The 23,801-nt window shown below is 44.5% G+C and overlaps 1 protein-coding gene across 4 annotated transcripts in view; it reads right to left on the reverse strand.

The window, feature by feature from the left end:
* The window catches only part of RANGAP1 (Ran GTPase activating protein 1), a 435,479-nt gene that overhangs the window by 381,630 nt on the left and 30,048 nt on the right, over nt 1-23,801 (reverse strand). For all 4 annotated transcript variants that reach the window (XM_069231247.1, XM_069231244.1, XM_069231245.1 and 1 more), the window contains 2 exons: nt 23,157-23,362; nt 274-401 (listed from right to left, as the gene is read on the reverse strand). In XM_069231247.1, the coding sequence (XP_069087348.1) occupies nt 274-401; nt 23,157-23,268 (240 nt within the window). In that variant the 5' untranslated portion in view covers nt 23,269-23,362. The remainder of the gene's footprint in view (nt 1-273; nt 402-23,156; nt 23,363-23,801) is intronic.

Genomic DNA, 23,801 nt, shown 5'->3' on the forward strand with positions numbered 1-23,801 from the left:
ACTCCGGGACAATTATTGTCATAAAATTATTCTGCTCATAGGGTAACATGTAGGGAATAGATAATGGTTTACATAGGTGGTAGAATGTAAAAAATTCTTACTAGGAATCAAGCAAGCGCATGCACAATGGTGCAATTCATCACATCACATGAACCAATCTGAGAAAAGATGTGAGTGGTCCTCCACATCAAGTGAACAAACTCCTTCAAAGGAGGAATTGTAACTCTTATCTTTGTCCTGTCAGCTCACATAAACTAGGCACCCTGCACTCACCTTCATGTCCGGCTTGCTCTCCAAGGCCTTGGCAATGGCCTTGGCAGCCTCAACACCCACGGTGTTGCCTTCCAGGCGCAAGGCCTGTAGTTCTTCATATTCCTCAATCTCCTTGATGACTTCATTAGCTAGGGAGAAGGGAGGAAAAGCAATTTCATGTTTTACTGAAAGCATCAGCAAATCTCCCTGAATGCTATTTATGCTTAATGCATCACAACATCATGGACAATCCTACATATTTCCTTCTCACTTTTTAAAGACCAGCATCTACTTGAACATTTGTCCTTTGTTGTAAAGTGCCCCTTTTTTGATGGTCACCTCCCACTTTATTTACTGTTAGATGCTGTTGTTTTTGACCTGTTAGTGTACAGAGGCCTGCTAATAATGCCCCAGTACCAATGCTCTTTCCCTTAAATGGTATGTCGAATTGCATAGGCCAGCTGGCAAGGACCTTACCACCCCTGTAAATCCCTAGCAAATAGTACCCAGGGCAAGGGTGGTAAAGGGGGTCACCAGGGTTGCAGCACTGATTGTGCCACACTTATTAACCCAATTAAAAGAGAGACTGCAGAGCTGCCATGTCAGTCTGCACGAGCAGACTGCTGTTCGAGTGAGACTCTGCCCACACCAGGTGCAGGCAGAGTCCCTGTTACTGCCCACAGACAGGTCAGTGAACCCTAAGGTAGGCCACCTCTAGCCCAGGGGGGCACATATGCCCCCGTGCTAGCATTTAAAATGCAATGCTGGCCCGAGCAACTGACGGTCCACTGGATAACATGGGCTGGCATCTGACCACTGCTCAGATGTCCAGCTCTGTAATGGCCCGGAAGAATCCCACTGTGTTTGGTATCAAACACTATGCATTTTAACCCTGAACATGATGCCCATGTTTAAGATTAAAAAGCAGATGCCCAGGTGGCACCGTTAGAGGGTGCCCACCACGTTATGAAGTCCTGTACTGCTTTGGTGGGCTCTCCCGAGCCTCTGCCACCACAGACAAGAGTCTGACCTCCTGCTGGTGACAGTGGCAGTGCTAGCCCCTTGGCAGGACGAAAGACAAAGGGCCTGAGCAGGAAGGAAGTCACATCTCTTCCATCCCAAGCTGGCTAGTGAGAAAAGCATCAGGGCAGAGAGCCTCAAAGCCTTCCCCTGCCTTTGATGTCCATGTAGCGGTCCCCCAGTGGAGGACAAAGCCCTTCCCGCCCTGCCTATTGAAACAGGCGGGAAATTAGCTATGCAGGAGGCGTGCACCTCCAAAAGACTAGCCACACCTTTAAGGTGGGCTAGGAGGTGTGCACAGCAGAGGGAGAGTTCTGCTATCTTGGCAGACCCTATGGATAGTGGGTTCTGGGTACAAAGGTGACGCACTCCAACAGGAAGGCGTCACTTCAGGGGCAGAATAGCCGCAGGGGCTAGTAGCCTACTGACTACTGTCCCTCACACCATTAAACACCCCCTAAACCACAGGCCTCGAAAAATCATTAAAATCTTACTAAGACCTGCAGGTCGAGTAGCTTGAATAATCTACTCAACTGTAATGTACTTGACCTGGAATCGGGTATCAAATAGTGTGATCGGAACTCACCCTGCAGGTGCCCAAGTGCACACTACTATTTTCACCATTGACTTCAATGGAAGCCCTTTAAACCTCCAACGTACTGCATTTTCTAAACTCATAAAAATTCACAACTCCGGTTTTACAAAAGCTACAAAGTTTGTTTTGGTGTATAAGTTAAGATTACAATCAGATCTATTTTTCTATATTGGTGTCGGATTCCTATTGAGTCGTGTCATTTACTTATCGTCCATGTTGTTATTGTGAAATGCTTTACTCCAAGTAGCCTGACTGCTCCTTGCCACACTACCAGGACTTAGTTAGGGATTACTGAGAGTGAATCCAAGGTCCAATACTGGAGATTGTGTTGCTATTCCATGCTACATCCTTGTAATGGACAGATGCATTTTGGGATAAGTCCAAGTATCGAGCATGTGTTGGTTTTGCTTTAGAGTAATTTCTCTATCATTCAGAAGTGGTAAAGTTAGTCTCTGAAAACCTGACAACTCCTCTCCCCTAACCTGCAGCTGTGCCACCTGCCCCATCCTTCTGTCAAGTTTAGGACAGTTTTACTTTTAACACCAAAAATAGAGGTAATGATAGCCGGAGGCCAGTGATCCCTGGGGCCTGTCTAATAGCCAATAAACATGAGTGCCTGTCCTTGTCCTGTGCCCTGCGCCCTGAACCTTGGGTTTTAACTTCAACAACGATTTCACACTGTTGGATCAATCCTCTGCAATGGCCTATTAAGAGACGTTAACAAAACCTTCGGAGGGCCTCACAGCATAGTATACCACAGTGGCCAAAAAATCCCATTGTATACCATCGTTACCCTCAACTTTCCACCTTAAAAATCCCACATGTAGCCGAGTTATTCCACAAGTTCTATTCATCACATCTTTACAGTTGTTCCCTTTCTTGGCTTGTCTGTCACCTTGCCTGTGTCCTCTACCCTTTACATCTCTTGTGAAACCTTCCATTCTATCAATTTAGTGTCTGCCATACTTTTCTATGTCACTAGTCTGTGTCACATGCCTTCCCTTTTCTTCTTAGCTGTCTCCATCTCACTTTTAGCGGTGTATCACCTGTTTCACCTTTCTCCCTTTCAGCTCCTTATCCATTTCTTTGTTTCTCTCACCTTACTCCCTCATTCCTTTCATAGATATCATCCATCTCTCGCTTATCACACCCCCTGCCCTGTTGTCTTTTCAACTTGTTTATCTTACCCGCCCCTCTATCTCAGCTGCTCCATTCTCACCTATTTCACGTTTTATCACCTGTCCTCTCTCTCAGACCCCCTTCTCTCTCAATAACTTCTTTACTCATTACCCTTCTCTGTTCTTTTAAATGTGTCTTTCTCGATTACCTGACAGGACCCTCCTGCTTTAGCTCAGCTGTGCTTCTCAAACCCATGCCTCTTACCTGTCTCCACCTTTCACTCTTAGCTCACTTTGTCTCAAACATCTTTCACCAATCTCAGCTGCCTTTCTCATGTCTATACCCATAACTCAACCACTTCCATTCGCTCTTTCTCTTCTCCTCCTCACTGCCACTCTATCACCCCTTCACCAGTTTCCCCTCTCAGGTCTTTCACCTGCATGACTTAACAGGGCTCTCATCTGCCTCTCTGTATCTGGACTTCTCACTCAGATGTCCCCTTGAAACCGGTCTGATCACCTGATCTGCTTTCACCTGCCTATCTCTATCACCTGTCTCCACGTTTCTCTGACACTAAACTAAAGCTTGAATGAAAACTAACAAAATTCATTAAAAAAAGAACTTAAAATGTGCACCCTACTCTAACCTATACCTAACTGTAGGGTCCAAGTATTGGTAATGAAGAAGCAATAGGAAGTGGCCACTCAAGTTTACCAATGGCAACACCATATTCTTTGTACGGACCAATTTTATGACTACATTGACTATCTCAAGAAAATATTTGTCAGCAAATCTAGGGCTCTTTAAAAATACTTCATATGGTTTAGAGAAAATTCATGCACATTTCAGAAAGCATCCGATCATTCACAAGCTAATTGTACAATTGCTCCTGCTGTCAGCAACATTTCATCAGTACTCTGCAGAGAAACAGTGGAGGCTACTGCTGCCATTTTGTAGGGTCCATTTTCAATAATAAATTCCAGAAGTTCACAGCCAGACTAATAGAAAAATCCCCAAGTGTTGGGCACCAGACACTAACGTATCTATGTTTTCAAGCTATTTACAACTCCAAGTTAACTCCTACTGAAAAGTATCCTAAAAGGACAAACCCACCGCCCACCACTTATTTTTATTTTACAAAACATTTAACCACCACTTTTTCTGAAAACAACAAGGCTATAGCACCACTGTATACGTGTAAACAAGAATTTCTACTACTTATCTTCATCAAGAACATTTCCATTTATTCCACACAATAACATAGTTCTGCCTCAATGTCAGGATAGGTGACTTCCCAACTACTCTAAGTAAAGCAACACAGAGGTAATTTAAACTGAAGTGTAACCGCCAGGGGACCCACATTTTTACCTTTCTATGGACAGCCCCAAGCATAGTACATTGAGGCCACCTTCACACATCTATCCATGTTGCAAATCCAAAGGCCCCACTTCAGGCACCTAACAATGCTGTGCTTTCAGGAACAGCCGTAAGTGTGATGTATAGTTTGATATGTCGGGTTACGTCAAGGTCATCAAAAAGGCAAAGTAAGGCCATAGTGGGCATGAAGGCAAGTTTACAGCTAGTCACTCCTATGTGGTCAACGGCTTCTGGCACCCAACTTTCTTGCACTACTAGTTAGGATATCCCCACTGAGTAGGCATTAACTACCCCTATGAAATGTGAAAAGTAAAACTGAAGTGTCCACAGTGTGGTTGAGGTATGGTATGTCCTGTGCAAGTACACTAAATTAGAGAGTAGCTGGCTGACATAGCAACCTTGGAGCCACAAGATATCTTACTAACCAACCTCAGCAAAATGCACCATGACACCTACTTCAAATGTATAAAGCTGGACAAAGGAGTTGGAGAATTACCTATCAGTGTTTAGTTTACACCAGGGGGGTCATTATTGGCGTGTAATGGTTGCCTACCATGAGCTCAATCTCAAATGAATTAAAATCGGGCATGGTGTCTGTACCACAGAGATGTGCGAGAAGCGCATAGCTTAATTGTAAATATTAATAAAATCAAGTACTTTTCTGCCAAATAAACTCTTTCTGCAACTCAGCTAAAGTAATCAATGCCACATGTTTTAACATCCACCAGTTTGCAAACTCCACCGTAGTCCCCCCAGGTGAATCCCAAAGCCTAACTCGAAAATTACTTCAGTTCTACCACCAGTGTCTCAGTCATTGTCATTTTCTTTCTATCCACATTTCTAAAGTAGGCCACAAAGCTTCCGACATGACTGGCTTGTAAAGTTGCCATAAAGTCAGGTGTAAGTCAGTATACACTCAGTATGACTGGTTTGTACACCTACCACCTGGTCTGTTGTAAGTCAGTATTTGCTTTAGTTGTCTATAGGCAGGGGCAGGAGTATCTCTGATGCAGCAGCCAGTCGCATTTACTTCACACAAATGTGACTACATATCACCACCACTAACCCTACCAAGCATGAAAGAAAATGGGTTACTTACCTTTAATTCTAGTTCTTCAGCATTTTTATCTTTCATAGATTCACACGGCTCAATATCCTTCCCCGTCGCCAGACTGGAAACTCCCAGTAATTTTACAAACAGCATTCATATATACAAATAACCTAAATGCACACATTAACATTGAATAAAAAAAAAAAACAATGATACCTTTTCTCACCTATCAAATTTATATGACTCAAACTAAATCCAATCAAAGAGTACATCACCTAGCTGTTCCCCTGACTGAAGCCTCCAACTGTCAGATTTTCTACACCACCAAACTTTAGCAAGCCTCATTATCACGGGAGGTAGGTTGGCTGCATGTTAATCAATGAAAGATACCAAAGCTGGAGAACTGTTACAGTAAGTAACCTATTTTCTCTCCAGCATTGTATCTTTCATAGATGATCATACTTGAGTATCAACTAACAAAGCAGTACCAATTGACGAATATAGTGGAAGGAGGGTGTAGGAGGCAGGCTCAGTTTCTGGTGTACACTTATGGTGTGGCACTCTATACTGAGTCCTGGCACCCCTTAGTGATACTGAATAGGTGACCAAATAGCAAAAGCTCTCGACGGGTAGCTGAGGCGATCAGCTGAAGCGTATCCAGGAAGAATGTAAAGCGCTTGCAGTATTACAGTAGTCAGGCAGTAACTCACTCACAAGAAAGAACCACACAAGTGTTGCAAAATTAAAGGATCGTTTATTACAGCACTACTACTAGACACTAGCTTTGATATATTGCCCACTGGAAATATCTACACACAATACATACACAAAATGACTAACAGAAACAGCATAAATTATACATGGCCCTATGGGAGGGCCAAACCATATACTAAGAAAGTGGAATGTAAAATAGTGAAGGCAACCAAGGTAAGTGTGATAGTTGGCTAGGGGCTGGTGATAGATGAAAACACCAGAGTTAAGTACAGTAAGTGTCCCTAGCGACCAGGTGTAAGGTAGTTACACACCCAATCAACCCATAGTTTAACACAGCGAGTAGTGGTTGAAGTTTGTGTGATTCAGGGCCCTTTCCAGCAGACCAGGAGGAAACCAGCAGACAAGAGGAAGGTTGGAGAGTGCCCCCACCCCAGGATACCCACAAGACAGGAGTACCTACACCAGGGACCAGGATGCAGAGGGGAGAAAAGGGTCTCTCTGAAGTCGGACTGTCCAGCTGCTGTCACAACCCGTGGACCAGGCCAATGGAACCCAGGGACGGATTCTTGACGTGGAGGACCTGTAAAGGAAGGGGACGAGCCCAGCACCAATGGAGGTGCGAAGATGGTGCAGGTGGCAATGCCCACCCTCCTAGAGGTGCAGTTCCCGCAAGTCGGTAGAGTAATAAGTCCAACTTGTGGGGTGCAGGAACTGCAGAAGATCTCATGAGTCGTCTACGAGCTGTCCCTCAATGGGCACCGCACTGCAGGAGGGTCAGTGACCAGCCAGGTCACCAACAAGCACTGGCAAAAAGCAAGCAGGAGCTGAAGATGAGTTTGCTACGTTTTGGGGACCAACAAGATTTAGGTGGGTGGGAGGGGTGAGGGGGAGTCAGGGCTGGCCCTCAGCACACATGAAGGCCTGATATTCAAGTAGGAGTGCTGTGAGCTGGGGCTTCATGGCCATGAAGGAAGAGCCAACAATCCTTAGCAAGTGCATCAGTCACGGTGCACAGGGATCAAGTGCAGTGGCAGAAGCGGGGGCACACAGCCTCCCAAGTTGGTCAGAAGACAAGCAAGACCCAGAGGAAGCCACAGACTCACCACCTGTGAAGCAAAGCCTTTCAAAGGTCATGGAACAGCAGATCCTACCAGCCACTCGACCTTGTCTTGAGGTTCCTGCAGATGCAGGAGAGTGACTCCAAGTGAGATTCCTTCGTGATTCCAGGTGCAAGCAGAGTCATTGTGACCCTGGAGGGTGCTCAGCCTTGGAATTCTTACAGGATCCAGAGAAACAATATTGCAATGGGAGCCTTCCCATCAAACGCAGGTTTCGGTTCCAAAGCAGACCAGCAGCGGTTCCAGAGGCCAAGAGCATGAGATGTCTTGCAAAGAATTCCTTGGAAAGTCTTGTTCAACGAATATGAACACCCAGCCACCCACGGGGGAACCCTTTAATAACCCTAAAAGGGGGTTGGTCACTCTCTGAAGTGACCCACCAATCAGAGGTGGTCAGAGACGTCATCTACCTGGCCTAACAAGTCAGATGTTCCCAGGAGCCCCTGCCCATCTTGTTTTCAGGGTGGCAGAAACAAGTGGCCACCTAGCAGAGCTCTGTTCACCTCCGTTGGGGAGAAGCTTGACGGGGGGTGGTCACTCCTCGGTCCTTTGTGCAGTTTCGCACCAGAGCGGGAACCGGGGGTTCCTGAACTGGTGCAAACCAGATTATGCAAGGAGTGCACCATTTATGTCCTTCAAAGCAGTCTGGTGGCGCTCAGAGGCCATCCCACCCCAGCCCTTAGACACCTAATACACAGGGTGAGGTAGTCAAACCTCTCCCTTGCAGGAAATCCTTAGTTCTGCCTCTCCGGCCTGAGCCAGGCTCGCCAGCAGGAGGCAGAATAGTGTCTGGGGTCAGCAGCAGCGTGGGCTGCCAGCTAGACCCTGTAAGGCTATGCAGGCAGCACCGAGGGATCCTCTAAAGAACCCCAGAGTACATGGTATCATGCAACTAGCACTGGAATTGGTGTAGTTGCATGATTCCAACATGTTTGATATCAAACATGCCTAGGTTTGGAGAAGCCACTATGTGGTTGGATCACTTGTGCTGACCAGTGTCCACTACATACCTTAAGATGGCGTCCCCACACTTACAGAGTCCAGGAAATGACGCCTGGGGTCTGTGGGGACACCCTGTTCATGCAGGGGTACCCTCACACTTAGGAACATGTACACTGCCCTTGGGCTGAAGGGCCTACCAGAGGGGTGACAGTGTCTAAGTGCAGTGACTAGGATAAAAGGCAAGCAGGCCTGCAGACACAGTTTGCATGGGCTACCATGGGTGGCACAAAACATACTGCAGCCCACAGGGGGACCCCTGGTGTACCAATGCCCTGGGTACCTAAGTACCATATACTAGGGACTTACATGGGTGTACTAGTATGCCAATTGTGGGTGTGAAACTTTTACCAGCAACCAAATTTAGAGGAGAGAGCACAAACACTGGGGTCCTGATTAGCAGGATCCCAGTAAACTACATTCTAAAAACACTGACATCAAGCAAAAAGTGGGGGTAACTATCCTAGAAAAATTGCACTTTCCTACTGCGGGAACAAGTCTTACCTTAAGCAAATAAACTTAGTATTGCCTGGCCCACTGCTGTCTCCCTTCTCACAAGCATGTCCACACAACACTGCTTTACAAAAGCATGCGTTTTCCATGTTGCAGCTTTACATATATCTTACAACACTCCAACATAAATGCAGCTGTTGCTGCCATTGTTCTCGTAGGATGTACCTTTACTCTACTCTTTAATGGCCTTCTCATGAGTTCACAGGTAGTAGTAATACACGGCGTAAACCATCTTCCAACAGTTTGTCTGTAAGCTGCCTCTGCTTTACTCTCAGCTCCAGAGGCCACAAAGGTTTTAAGCACCTCCCTCCTTGCCGTAAATAAAACCACAAACATCTTCTAATATAATAATGAATGCAAAGTCTTTTCTGCCACCATCTAAGGATTCTGGAGAAGAAAAAAAACACTGGCAGTGTAATTACTTGTCACATACGAAACAGTTGGAACTTTTGGAATAAACCTTGAATTTGTCATCAATATTACAAAATCTTTTTTAAAAATTGAATATCACTCGGTGAAAACAGATTCTTGATTTAGAGCACCCACAAATCTTAAAATGGCAGCCAAATGCACTTTTACTAAAAATAAGGTCATTCGGACTCAGCCAGATGCAACAAATGAGGTAAAGGTTGCTGATGCTCCATATTAACTGGATCTAAATGTTTATTACATACCCAAATGACAAAATGTTTCCTTCTTAAATTGTAGGTTTTCACTAACACAGGAGCGCTTGCCTTCCGTAAAATCTCTCTACTATCCTCCGGAATGTTCAACAGTCCAAATTCTAAGTCTTGATGCGCCAAGCTGTCAGATGAAGTGACCCTGGGTTGTGATGAAGAATTTGTCCCTATGCAAAACAAATCTACTTGTCCCTTTGGTGCCCTGTAGTGCGATGACAAAATATGGCAGTAATCTCATTATGTAAGAGCCCCGATAAAAATCTCTCTGGTTATGCCAGGGCTACTACTATAATAGGGCTCCACTATTTGCAATTTCAGTTGCTACCATAGCAATTCCCTTATTTTACCACCTTTCAGCAGATCGACATACTGGGGGCTGGAGGAATCAGTAAGCAATAGTTCCAGGGTTAAAGTGCCTTAGAGTCTGCAAACCTACTAACTTGCATGTTTTAAGGATTTTCACCAGCACTTCTCTAATCTGTTTCCCTAATGAGAGAGGTTGGAAATTTACTTCTGACAATGGCAGAAGTTCTTCCAGGGTTGGGGAAAAAAAGTGGTTGGAGGGAAAGTGAACTTGTAAACGTTCAATAGATTTTCACATGACCAAATCTACACATGCATAGTTGCTCAAGCTAAAATACAGTATACAAATATTTTCTAGAAGTACAATTTCCTGAAAGCCACTAATTCAAAGAAATATCAAAGACATATATTGTGGGTGCACTTCTGTGACTTTCTTTAAGAATTGGGTCCCTAATAAGATCTGGTGTTAACAAAGACATTTAAAATTTTATTAAACTTCTATTTCTCTCTCTATCAGCTGGCTTTAGTGTGACTGATCACATTCTGCTTATTCACAAGGAGCATACTGGCACACAAAGTAATTTGTTCAGTGCCAGGAACTACATGGCAGTCAGTGGCGTAACAAAACTAGAGGAGACCACTCCTGCAATAAACATGGAGGCCCCTCCCCCTATCCAGACTCATTCGGGGCAGGTGCTGCGCTGAGGGGGCCCCTGGAGTGTGGCTGCGGGGCTTTGTTGCACCCCAAGTGGCAATGTGTGATTTTTTAGACCAAAAACTTATTTTCTTTTTGCCAGTGTTACGATGGTGAGGGCCTGGCAGCTCCCACAGCAATAAAGTGTTACAAAAACTATGTCCAAACAAGACACATTGCCGAAACCAAAAGACTCACAAGAAATGTCAGATCGCTTGGCTTTGCCAGTGTTTATTTTCATGCTTCCCATAATCTTGTTAAAAATGGTTACATCAATTTTCCACTAGGAATATTTTTGGGAAATACTAGCATGCATCAACACATTTTACTAAATAACACTTCAAAGGAATAGCACCTAAAATTTCGTAGTAGCTAAACGTTTTTTTTCCTACTTGCATTTTGTCCTGAACATTTTATTTTGAAAGCAAAGAATCATCACTCTTGCTTACAAGCGTCTGCAAACATTTGCATCTAATCAGGGAGCACTTTTTAAATGTGTGTACACTTCTTTTCTTTACTGGAACCATTGTCATTAGTGCAGTGCGACATTAAAACGCTTATTTATAGCACTCACCCTAATAATGAAGGCTTTTCATTAATGAACCATAACTACAAGATTGAACAGCATTAACATATGGACACACCTATTGCCTCGACTACAGACAGTTCCCTTCTCTGTAAACTGGCAGCCAAAGGGTTTGTGCTGCAGGGGGTTGGGCCTCTTTGTCCCAAGGACAAAATAAACATGAAAACTTGTTGCCCTTAACCCCCAAACATTATGTATCGGGCACCAAGTCTCTTCTTACCATTACATGACAATTCCTTACTACATTTAGAAAAGCCTTTTAACCAGACTGGTCGCATCTCAAAAACATTTGTGTGCAACTGCTGCTCCTCTTCTATCAATGAACCACTCACATCAGGCCTAAAAAAAATCATAAAACTCATACTAGACCTGCAGGTCGAGTAACTTGAATAATCTAATTGATCTACCGGTAATTTACTCGACCTGTAAACGGGTCTCACATAGTGTTATCCTAGGTAAATATTTTATTTTACAGTCGCCTTTTCATCATTCTCACATCATTTCTGCTCTACAAAAAAACCTTGTTTGCTTAATAGACAAAACATCTGCTCCATATATAATAAGAATGTAGTCCACATATAGGGTACACATGATCCATGACTTGCCTCTTAGTTTATTGATAGCATTGTCATAAGGGCAGGAGTGTTTCTCAATTTATGTTTAAACACTCACTTTTCATAAATATATTACAAAAGCATGATGGGGTAGTACAAAGTCATCCACAGACAGTCAATTTCCAAGTAATGTCCAGCAACCTTCCCACTAACTTGCACCTTTAGTGATAACAAATATATAGTGCATTAGCAATGATCTCTGAAAACTGGGTTTCAGAAAACATTTTTCATTTGCACATCACCAAGTAAAGTGTTCTGATTGTTTTCATCCTATTAAAATATTGTTGTCATCACACAGACGTAGAAAAAGTGTCTTTCACAAATACTGAAATAGATTTTGAAAGGTTTGTACAGTTGACTTAGTTATTTAAAGATTGTGTGTTAGGAAAAACCTGAAACCCTACAGCTTTTCATTTCACACACTATGTACAGCAGCTCATTTAGTTCACTTTATAAAATCCTGAAACTCTGCAGCTAAAAGGAAAAATAAGTCTAGGAAGACAAACCTTACTGTTCACCTCTGTCCCTGAACACAGAGCAAATGTGACAAGATAAGAAGGTTTAACGGCGTCTTTAGTGCCCCTTCCCTTTTTTTTTTTTTAGGCCTGCAAGCCCTCCAATAGCTGGCACCGATGTGCTACCAGAAGGGGTGCCATCAAGCCTTCACCAGAGGAGAGCCGAGCCATCAAGAACGTACAACGCTCCTTTCAGCAACTCCAGGACCACTGCAGTGACCAGTATTCACTCCCTCAGGTGATTAGGGTATTGAACCTCAATGTTAGGGGCCAGACTGCGCCAGAGAAGTAGTTGGCTCTCATCCCTTTTAAGAGACTCCACCTGCAACATAGCACATCTACAGAATACCCACTGTCTTAGAAAAGACTAGAGCAGATTATGGTCTCGGTGTTTTGCTAGGCAGTACTTCTCCTCAGGTCCCCGTAAGAAAGCGTGAGTTGCGATTTTGCTGGACAAAACATTTTCTGTCCAAATCACACAAGCAGACATACCAGGGAGGCTTCTCTCCATACAAGTAGCCATAGAATATACTGCTTTACATTGGCCACTTTGTATGCCCCCAATGACTACCAGGCACAGTTCCTATGGGCCTGGTAGCAGTTTCTCCTGATAAAGGCATGGTGATAGGGCCAACTTTAACCTTGTCTTTAGCACTCAGGACAGATTTTCTCAGAGGCATAACTAAACTGTGGCCTTCACAGACTCTGGCAAATTTTGGGTGGAAAACATTGTAATAATTGATGCCTGATGCTGAAGGCACCCCTCCTTCAGGGCCTACACATTATTCTTCGGCTTCCCATAAAACCTATGCCCGGATTGATAACTTTTTGAGTCTCCCCCACATCCTATCAATTACAGGCCACACGGACAGAGCAGTGGTGGTGCTTTCAGACCACTTCCCCATCACACTCACTTATCGCATTCCAGGCAAATCCATCTCCCTTCATCAAAGATGAATGAATGACAAATTACTTTGCTATGATTCTACCAAGAGTGAGGTCATTGCAGTTATCCAATATTTTTTAGCTGTTAACGACACACTGAATACTCAATTTCCATCCACTGAAGGTGATTCCCAAGGGATACATTCATGGGCATCTCTGCCCACCTCAAGAGGTAGCGGCAAGATAAGCAAGCCATCATATGAGCCACTGTGAGGGCTTTGGAGGAGTCTTAACAGCGTACGAGCTCCCACAGTGTTCAGCAACAAAATGCACCAGCCAGGAAATATATAAAAGCATTGAACTGGGATAGGGCAGAGTATGCTATGTTCTGCACTAAACAATATTATGCAGGAGGCAATAAAGCCGGCCACCTCCTTGCCCATATAATGTTGGCCCAAACCCAACAAGGTAGAATTGCGGAAATCCAAGGGTCAGCAGGTCCTGGCGTGTAGCGTGATAGCACAATTGCTCAGGCATTCACACAACTGTCTAAGACCCTATATTCAGGAGAAAAAAACAGACCTGGAGGGTACTCACACTCTCCTTAGCACCACACCCGTCACCAACCTGCCAGAGAGAAATGCTGTCTACTTGGAAGCCAACATCCAGAAGACTGAAGTTTTAGCAGCCATCCCCTGGTTGCAGCTGGGTAAAGTTCCTAGGGTAAACAGGTTCACCCCAGGTTTTTACAAAATCTTTGGGCCTAACTCATCCCCACTCTCACATGTTGGTATAACTTTTGGCGAGACAGGTACCCCCTTACCGCCATGATGAGAGAGGCAGTGATCACTGTCATCCCCAAGAAAAGAGAAGGACCCACTTTCTGTTCCTCTTATCCTATATCGCTCCTCAACGCCGACACTAAGCTTTTTACGGGCATACTGGTGGCCCACTTGAACCCCTTATTGCAGGGCCTGGTCGACAAGGACCAGGCTGGCTTCATCCCTGGAAGGTAATGGAGCAACAATATTAAATGCCTTCTCCACCTTATAAAGCTGTCTAGCCACGCATCTCATCGCTACTTCTGTCTGTTGATGCAGAGAAGGCTTTCAAGCACATACACTGGCCAATATATAATCAGGTTATAGAGCGAGCAGGGCTGGGGCTGTGCTTCCAGAGTTGGGTGCAGACAGGCCACATGAATCACACAGCTAAGGTAAGGGTTAATGGAGTTACCTCTGTGCCGTTTCCCATAGCTATGGACACCCGCCAGTACTGCCCCTTATCTCCCCATCTCTTTGCCATGTACATGAAGCAATTTGCGAATAAATATGAAGAAACCCAGAGATAAGAAGCATTCCCTTTGGTGGTCAGGTACACAAAATAGCCCTGTAAGCTGACGACATCATGCTTTGCCTTCGGGACCCCAGTCCACCATCCAAGTCTCCATAAACGAGCTCATGGCCTTCAGAAAGGCTTCAAAGTGAACATCCAAAAAACACAAGCAATAAACCTGGCCTCACTACAGACAGAAAGGACTCTGGAAGGTCTCTCTCTCTTCCCCTAGGTGGTGCACCCCATCTTGGGCTAACAATACTCCTCAAAATGCGGGAGACTGCAGAACGTAATTATGCAGACCTCCTTGATACAGCACGCAGGGACCTGCAGTCCTAGAGGTCCATGGGCCTCTCCTGGGTTGGCAGGATAGAGCAGGGAAAATGACGCTACTGCCTAAGATCCTTTACATCATGCAGTTCCTATGTCTGAGCCCACCCTCCTAAACACTAGGCAGACTCCAACACATGCTGGGTACCTTTAGTTTAGTTTAAAAATTTATAAAGTGCGTAGTGACCCGAAGGCATCCCAGCGCTAACCTAACCTGACCGGTGCTGTCACTAGGAGAGTTGAGAGCGCTACCTACAGAAAAGAATAGTCTTGAGTTTTTTCCTAAAAAGTAGTTCTGAATGTTCCTGACATAGATCGGAAGGAAGATCATTCCAAAGACGGGCGGCCTTGGTAAGGAAGGAGTTGGCCCCCCAAGCTCTCTTAGACCTCAAGATGGTCACAAGACGAGAGGAGGAGGACCTCAGACTTCGAGAAGGAACATAAAGACATAGCCGCTTTCTAAAGAACATTGGGCCCTTATGTTGAAGAGCTCTATGAACAATGCATAGGGCCTTAAAATAGGTACGTTGCTTGAAGGGGAGCCAATGAAGCGAGGAAAGAGCAGGTTTAGCGGATACATGTCTGGGAAGATTGACAAGAAGCCGGGCGGCTGCGTTCTGGACTGTTTGTAGCCTTTTTATAACATAAGCCGGGGCGCTGAGAAAAAGTGAGTTCCCATAATCCAACCGGGAGAGGATAAGAGTTTGAACGAGGATTCTTCTGGCCATAGGGGGAAGAAGAATCGAGATTTTCCTAAGAACTCTTAAGATGCCAAAGCATATAGAGGAGACTCTTTTTGCTTGATAATCCATGGTCAGACGAGAATCCACCCAGAAACCAAGGCTTTTTACCTGGTCCTTAGGGGGAGGAAGATTATTGAAAGCCTCAGAGTACAGCGGAAGCGAAAGAGCTGGGGGGGAATTGCCTAGTACGATGACTTCTGACTTTCTGTCATTGAATTTGAGCTTAGACTGGACCATCCAAGCTCCAATGTCTTTCATACAGCACGAGAGGTTAGCTGCCGACGAGTCCCCGGAGCTGGATAGGGACACCACAAGTTGAGTATCGTCGGCGTATGTGACCAAAGACAAATTGTAGGGAGCGATCACCTTAGCCAGCGGGGATAAATAGACATTAAAAAGAGTTGGGCTCAAAGAAGAGCCCTGGGGAACTCCACAAGTCAAAGGAAAAATGTCAGAGTAGGCTCGATCCAGGACTTGAAAAGATCTGTCTTTGACAAAAGCGGACAGCCAGGACAATGCCAGGCCTCCTATCCCCAATTCTGAGAGCCTGCGGCAGAGAAGGTTGTGGTCCACTGTATCAAAAGCAGCGCTGAGATCAAGCAGAATCATGGCCACATGGGACCCTTGGTCCAAAAGCTGCCTGGCTGACTCAGTCACTGCAAGGAGAGCTGACTCCGTGCTATGATGGGCTCTAAAACCCATTTGGGTGGGGTGGAGGAGTTCATGGGTCTCTAAGTAGCTGGTTAATTGGTGATTAACGTGTTTCTCCAAAATTTTTGTTGAAATAGGGAGAAGAGCAATGGGTCTATAATTCTCCAGCAGAGATGGGTCCAGTTTCGTTTTTTTTTAACAGAGGCTTAATAATGGCATGCTTAAAAAGAGGGGGGAGAAGACCTAACGATAGGCAACGATTCAGTATTTCTGTGAGGGGAGGTACAACAATATCTGAAACTCGCGAGAGGATGGGGGGAGGAGCGGGGTCCAGGGGGGAGCCCGATTTAATCTGAAGAAGAAGTTTAGTGGCAGCAGTATCAGTAAGAGGTGTGAAGACAGTTAATGTGGTTCCGGAGAGGGAGGGATCCATCATTTGGTGCTCTACTGTACCTGGGGGAGGAGGAGAAGGGAACCCAGAGTATATCTTAATGACTTTGTCATTAAAATGAGATGCCAAAAGATTACTATATTCAGTGGAGGGTTCTGTGGGAGGAGAGGGCATAGGGGTTATAGTTAATTCCTTAAAAATCTGAAAAATTTCCTTTTGTGAACTGGAGGAGCTTTCTATTCTTAATCCATAGTAGGAGGACTGGGCGGCTTTGATGTTTTGATGGTAGAGTCTGACGGATTGCCTATATATTTCTCTATCAATGAGACTGTAATTCTTTCTCCAAACTCTTTCTAGCCTTTTGCACATTTTTTTTAGTTCTAGCAGACAAGGTGAAAACCAGGGTTTGGCCTTATGGGGGGGCTTGTTAGATCTCAATTTGATGGGCAGAATACTATCCAAAGAGGAGGAAATCCATTTATTAAATGAATCTGCAGAAATGGAGGGGGTGCTGGCCCCCAAGGAGGTCTGGAGAGCAGCCCACCTTTAACTGGAATGGGAAACAGCCTTGCATGGACAGAAAGCAAGCATACCTCCCCTTTGGTGTCGCTAACCTTACTCATTATTACTTGTCACCTCAGCTTCGTTACCTTGTGGAGTGGAACATGCCAATGACAGAAAAGCATTTGTGTTTTATAGACCAATCTATAGTAAGAATCTCTATACGAAAGGTCCCAGCTTCCCAAAAAAACACCGCCCTGCCAGGGTTTACATCTCACCTGTTATCTGGATTATCAAGGCAGCCTGGGACAAAGTGGTGAAAGGGCCTCACCACTCTCATATTCCCCCCCTCACACCCAGTATCAGCAACCCAGATTTGCCACCAGCATATCATAACTCGGACTTTAGGGCACAGCAAGCGCATCAGCGACTTCTTTGATCATAGGGGACTGATGGTCTTCCCTCCTATTTTAGTCCAACTATGGCTTCACTGCCAGTGCGCAATGGCAGTATACAGCAGTCAGACACTGGGTTAACCCTCAATCCACCTTCAAACTTCCAGGCCAATCACAGAGTTTGAAAAATGGATGTTCACCAAATCCGACAATAAGCGTCTACTTTCAAAGATGTATAATTTCCTGAATGTCCCACCTGAGGCCCGTCTGTCCCTGGCACAGAGACGCTGGGAGAGAGAGCTGGAGCGCACGTTTACACCGAAACAGTTGGTCGACATCCTTCACAGACCCACAACTTCTCCATTATCGCTACAGGGAAATAATCTATATTAAAGATCTCATATGAGTTGTATTACACCACTGATTGCCTTGCCAAACTGAAAAATTGTGTTGCGGCCACATGTTCCCGGCGCTGTGGACAGATTGGTACACTCACACATCTGCTGCGGAAATGTTCCAAATTCCAGAGATACGTCAATGAAATGGTTAAGGACATCGATAACATCTTTGTGACAGAAATTCTCAGCTTTTCCAGCTATATACTATTGGGTCTCCCAAATCCACTAGCGTTTCCACTTCGCTCCAATAGGAGTAGGGCGAACAGGTCACATGTACCAATCACTATCCGAGACCCCTGTCCATAAATAACATGACCTCTAATGTCACTTCCTCCTTCTTTGCTGCTCCACAGCAGATAAGTATTCACTTTAATTACTTGATGTATTTCAAATGTATATTGCTTGATGTTTCTTATAAAGTTATTGCATGCCTTTTTCCATTTACACTTTTATAAGCGAAGCGATTCTGCTTGCACATCATTATTTTATTAGCGCTTCGTGCACTTAGTTATTTTTGGCTTTGTGCCGATTCATTTGCCTTCATGGAGCAGGAGCGGTCTACGCGTTCAGCGCGTAGTCCTAATTTTATTTCCCCTCCCTCCTGGCGTTGCGCTGCGGGATTACGAGCTGATCTCTTCAGAATTATTCCTCTGGAAGATCGGCTCATGTGTGTGCATCGCGAGCAGCGAGAAGCCCCTCTGTTCCCTCTTTTATACTCCCTAGACGCCCAGTTTGTTTTAAAAATGTGGGCAGTAAGAATATAAACAGGCTTGGCCTAGAGTGTTTCTTTTGGATTACAGGCTGCTCTCTCTACACTTTATTGGGCATTTCCGGCCTGCCAGGGTTTTGTTGCACTCCCCCATAATATCATTCTGTATTTCCTTGAATTGTTATTTATATACATACAAGAGAATGGCTCAATGGGATGAGCATGAATCAGGTTATCACCCTGAGGAGATTGGAAATCAATTTGAGGTAAACCTCGAGGAAGCCCTTGATACTAGGGCGCAACAGTCTGTCAATGATGCCCTTGTGAGGGCTTTAGGACCTTTTTCTGGACAACTGTTTGATTACGCCTGCACCCAGGGCTGGCTTCAGGAACTTCAGCTTCAAAATGAAGGGTCTAAATCGAAGTCCAAATCAAAATCTAAAAATTTGGATAAGGGAGTTGATGCGGTTTCAGGAGATGTCCATGCTGCTGCATTTGAGAAACGTAGACGTAAATGGGCTAATGAACACAACTATAATTCTAAAAAAAGATTCTGCTTCTTCTCCATCCTCATAAGATAAAACCTCCTCTTCGGATGATTCCGATGACTGGGATGCTCCGGGTCCCAGTAAGAAACTTAAAAAGCAACCTTCTCCTCTCCGGGTCCTGGATTATGACCCTATAGAAATAATTCACCCCAGGGCATCCAATTGGGTTCCTTCCCCAGAAGTGGCGAAGTATATTTAACCAATATTCGAAGATGCTTCGACAAAGAGGTACGATCACGCCTTTGGGCAGAATGTCCTAGACCAGATCTAGCTGGTAAAATTACTGACACTCCAGAAACAGACCCTACCATGGTCACCTTCAAGGAAACATTTCCTGAAGACCCTAAAAAAGGTTTAGATAGATCTTGGCGTAACTGCCAAGGTAAGTTACTTGACTTGTCTGGCCCATTGACAAAGATTCTTGATATGGCCTTCCTCGCCAAGGAATCAGGGACTTCTGTGGACATTGATGTACTGATTGGTTGGGCTCAAAGAGCCGTTTGTCAACTGGGCAATACGAATTGCACTATTTCTTCAAAACGCAGAAAGTCCATTCTTCTGCGTATTGATCCTAAACTAAACGATTTAGTCTCTTCTGAGGCGGGTCCTTCAGCAGATGACTTATTTTTTGGTTCCTCCTTTATTAAAGAGCTGGCTAAGTTCTGTTCTACGTTCTCCTCACTGGACAAGGCACAGATGTCCTTTAAAAAGGTGTTTAAACAAGGCTTTATCGGGCAGGTCGTTATGGAGGGCAAATGCCCGGCTGAGGAGCTTTCGCAAGACCCTCAGAACTACTACCCCTGAGTGAGAGGAAGTTGGTATGGAGACCAATCTGACTACCTTCTACCCCACTCGCTCCAGAGGAGGACACTCCAGGTTTCGTAGAGGACCCTGAAGAGGACAACAAGGAGCAATTCAAGAAGCGGGTTACTCAGGTGAGCATTATACCACATTCTCAGGTACTTCTTGGGGGCAGAGTGGGATTATTTCTGGACAATTGGAGAAAGATTTCTGGGGATCCTTGGATTCTTCAGACGGTCACAGGTTTTCGTTTGGAGTTTATCGGTACGCTGAAGCAACTGAAACCCCCTCTTCAAATGTGTTTTTCCCTTGCAGATCAGACCTTTATAGACTTAGATGTTCAGGCTTTGTGATCGACAAAGGGGCAGTACATTTTTCATCTACTCACTCGTCTGGCTTTATCAGCCCCATTTTTGTAGTAGACAAAAAAGGCGGTGGTCATCGCCTGATATTAAATCTAAAGATTAACATTTTTGGATTTTACACAGACACTTCAAAATGGAAGGGATTCACATGCTGAGAGATTCTATTAGAAGTAGACTGGATGGTCCGCCTAGACCTAAAGGATGCTTACCTTTCGATTCCCATTTTTCCCCCTACACAGGAGGCTTTTACAATTCCTGTGGAAGGGCCACTGCCTAGAGTTCAATGCGCTACCTTGTAGCCTGTCGTCAGCCCCCTGGTGCTTCACGAAGCTGATGAGGCCAGTGGTGGAATGTCAGCGTGCCAAGGGAGTTTGTTTGATCATATACCTTGCAGTTTGCAATGTAACATAAAACAAAATGTCTTAAAAAAATAATATGGGTTCACAGGAAAGGAGCACAAACTATTGAGTTAATGGCCAGAGGGCAGATGTCACTTGGTGTGGCTCCTGAAAGACTAACTTTTGGTAAGAACCTCAGGGAAGCAGTTCAAAAGGAGTATATGCCTACAGTGAAAGTTTGGCACCAGGCTTTGGCCAACATAGCACTTAGTACAGATGTAAAGTTATACAAGTCAGAGCATTTTAGTTAACTCCCTGCAAGAATTCCGGTCCAAAGCCTCTAAAGCACAGGCAAGGGATAAAGGATTGTGCCTGTACCAGAGCCATTGGCCCACTTTTGGATATCTGTCCTAGTAGTTTCTGTTCAACTCCTCCATCTTTTAGAAAGCTTAAGGGAGGTTTAAAACTGACAAGTCTGGCTAGGACTTTAAGTAGATAATTCTTAATTCTAGAGCTCACACTGCCGAAATGCAGAACAGCAATTCACTGAGTATCCCTGACTGCCCCAAAGCCCGCTAACTGAAGAATAGACACGGCTGAATGGGAAAATGTGGAGGAGTGCCAAATGCGTGAATCCAGAAGGGAAGATAAGCTGATGGATGACTTGCAGGCATTGGCTGTGATGCTTATCGACCTTCTAGACCCCCAGATGCCTATCTTCGAGGTTTGGAATCCCTGCGAGTAGGGGTGTGGGGTCTCACCACCAGCACTGGGGGGGGTTTCGCAAGGAGGGGGGGGGGGGGGGGGGGGGGGGGGAGTAGAGGATGATCTGCTTTTCATGTCAATGCTATGAAGGATGTCCTGTTATGGATATGTTCAGGCTGAAAAAACATACGGGACCCGGGAATGGGCGGAGGTCCTTTGCAGATGCTTATTACACCCCAAATTGCAGTTACTATGATGTCATGTTGATTTGTTACTACTGTATCTTGACGTTGTATAAATGTCAATAAAAACCTATAAGAGCCCCCAATAAAGGCTAGTTGGTTAGTTGCAAGATGCTAACATCTGGTCTAGAGCACCAACTTGCTAAACTCTGCAAGCTGTATGACTGATATCAGAGCCAACATCCATTTTGTCTCAGCTTCCACACTATTTGCCTCAAGAAAAAAAAATGGGTTTGAAATAAACATTCCTTTTTTTAGGGGGATATCTACCAGGTGGCCCTTCAAAATGACCATGCAGGTCCTCAAGGTGGAGACTTCACTCCTACGTTCAAAAGACAATATGAGCAAAGAAAAATCAAAACAAGGGGAAAAAAGCAGATAAACTGAGGAAACTGCACCGAAAAAAACAAATAATTTTCCTTACATCACAAGCTTATAAAGTTTTCTTCCTACCACTTAAAGTATCAGCTACGCTTGGAACCATATGAAGAACTTAGAAACCCTGCAATGGCAACTCTAAAAGAGAGCTAATGAAAACCTGCCCAGACCCCTTGGCAATGCAACAAAACCAAGTGCAGACCCTGATGTGTGCCATGCTGATGTAGCACAGACTATGGCTTGAAGCATCCACACAACACAGAGTCTTGTGCACATAATTTGCCGGCTTTACATTTGTTAATGTTAAGGGGAATGACTGTAAATGAGGAGCATTTACTTCCCTGTGCTTTTCTGTACCTGAAGCATAACAGTTCAAGTATAGTATGTCTAATTAGAACAAATCATACATAACTTGAATGATCTACCTTCAAAATACTATGGGCTAGCCCTCCAGGTAGGCCTACCATGCCAAAGACAGCAAGCCCCGATGAAAGAACACCATAAACACTGCACCCCTCTACTACTCTATAGCATGTCAATACCTGCGTAGCACTGCACTCCTGACAAGCCTGTGTGGCACAAGCTACCCATCGGATGCAAGGCCTGCCTACTGGTGTCTAGCAGAGTCAAGTGCTTTGACAAATGTAAGCTTATAGACAATGAAGAGGCAACAATGAATTCTCATAAATTTCACTCATCAAGCTTATTTGCGATAATACAGAATCTCCAAGAAAATCTCCTGATTCAGAAGTCCATAGAAACATGTACTTTACATGTTTGGTTCTTAGTCAAACAAAACAGCAGTCAAGAATTCAACATGTAAATAAAGTGGAAGTTTATATATACTGCTTCATCAGAAACATTTCTATCGGAAATTAGTTGGATAATTGAGATTTCGGACTATTAGGTGTTGCCTCTCCATTGTGTATCTAGTTTGATCTCTGGGTGGAGGGAAGACAGCCAGAGGTGGGCACTACAAAATTCAAAAAGGGAACATTTTGGATTGAGTGGTAGATAAGCCTGAAGTTGTCCCTCTTTAGTTGCTTAACTTCGAGAAATCTAGCATTTGTGCAAAAAGACAAAAGCCTGGGCCCTCCCAATAGGCAGACTCGCTGCTTGGCTAAACGATTGCCCCTCAGAGATTTACTACATGCTGTGTAGCTCAACCATTGTCCCTCAGAAGGCCTGTTCAGTATCTAACAAAAAAGACTGAGCAGAGTCGTGTCCATGCTGTTGTAAGACACATTCCTGGTGCTGAAACATGACCCATATGTCTAGAAGGTTTGCTCACCATCCTCTGCTGTATTCAGCTTCAGCCCACGACCTTTGAAGCTCAGCTCTCCACCGCCCACCTTAGTTTTTGCGAAAGATTCTGTTAGCGTGTGGATATCTTCAGAGGCCATGATGTGTTCAGAGTTCGGATGTCTGCTCTTCTTGCTTACACGTCTGTCGTGGAGTTGGTTTTTGAAGGAACGTAGATTTTCAGTCGATGGAGACCTACAAAACACCATAATTATTACACGTCAAGCAAAGTTCACAAAAAAGTATTTTTTGTTTTTTTAATGTGAGATTTCAAAACAGAACCAAAAATATAAGAATACTCCCCTCACCACAAGATGGAGGCGCCAAAAGTTTACACCTATATTAACTTTCCACCAAATTAGCATCCTAAATTCTGCTCAAATTTTTCAGTTTATATCCTTGCCTGAAAAACAACTGAATAGCACCATCTGATAGCAATCCAAATCTTACGAAGTAGAACATCACATTTGGGAAAAAATGACAAGAGGACATGAACATGCACTTCTGGTAGATCCTTGGGGCCACCCTAATTTGACACTATCCATTTTAGTGTTCAACTTCTGTAGTGTGAGCTTCTGGAATGCCACCCTGTTTTCTTCTTTGAATTTAAGTATGTTGACTAGAGGAACCACAT

Source organism: Pleurodeles waltl, chromosome 4_2, assembly GCF_031143425.1.
Source record: "Pleurodeles waltl isolate 20211129_DDA chromosome 4_2, aPleWal1.hap1.20221129, whole genome shotgun sequence".
Lineage (NCBI taxonomy): Eukaryota > Metazoa > Chordata > Amphibia > Caudata > Salamandridae > Pleurodeles > Pleurodeles waltl.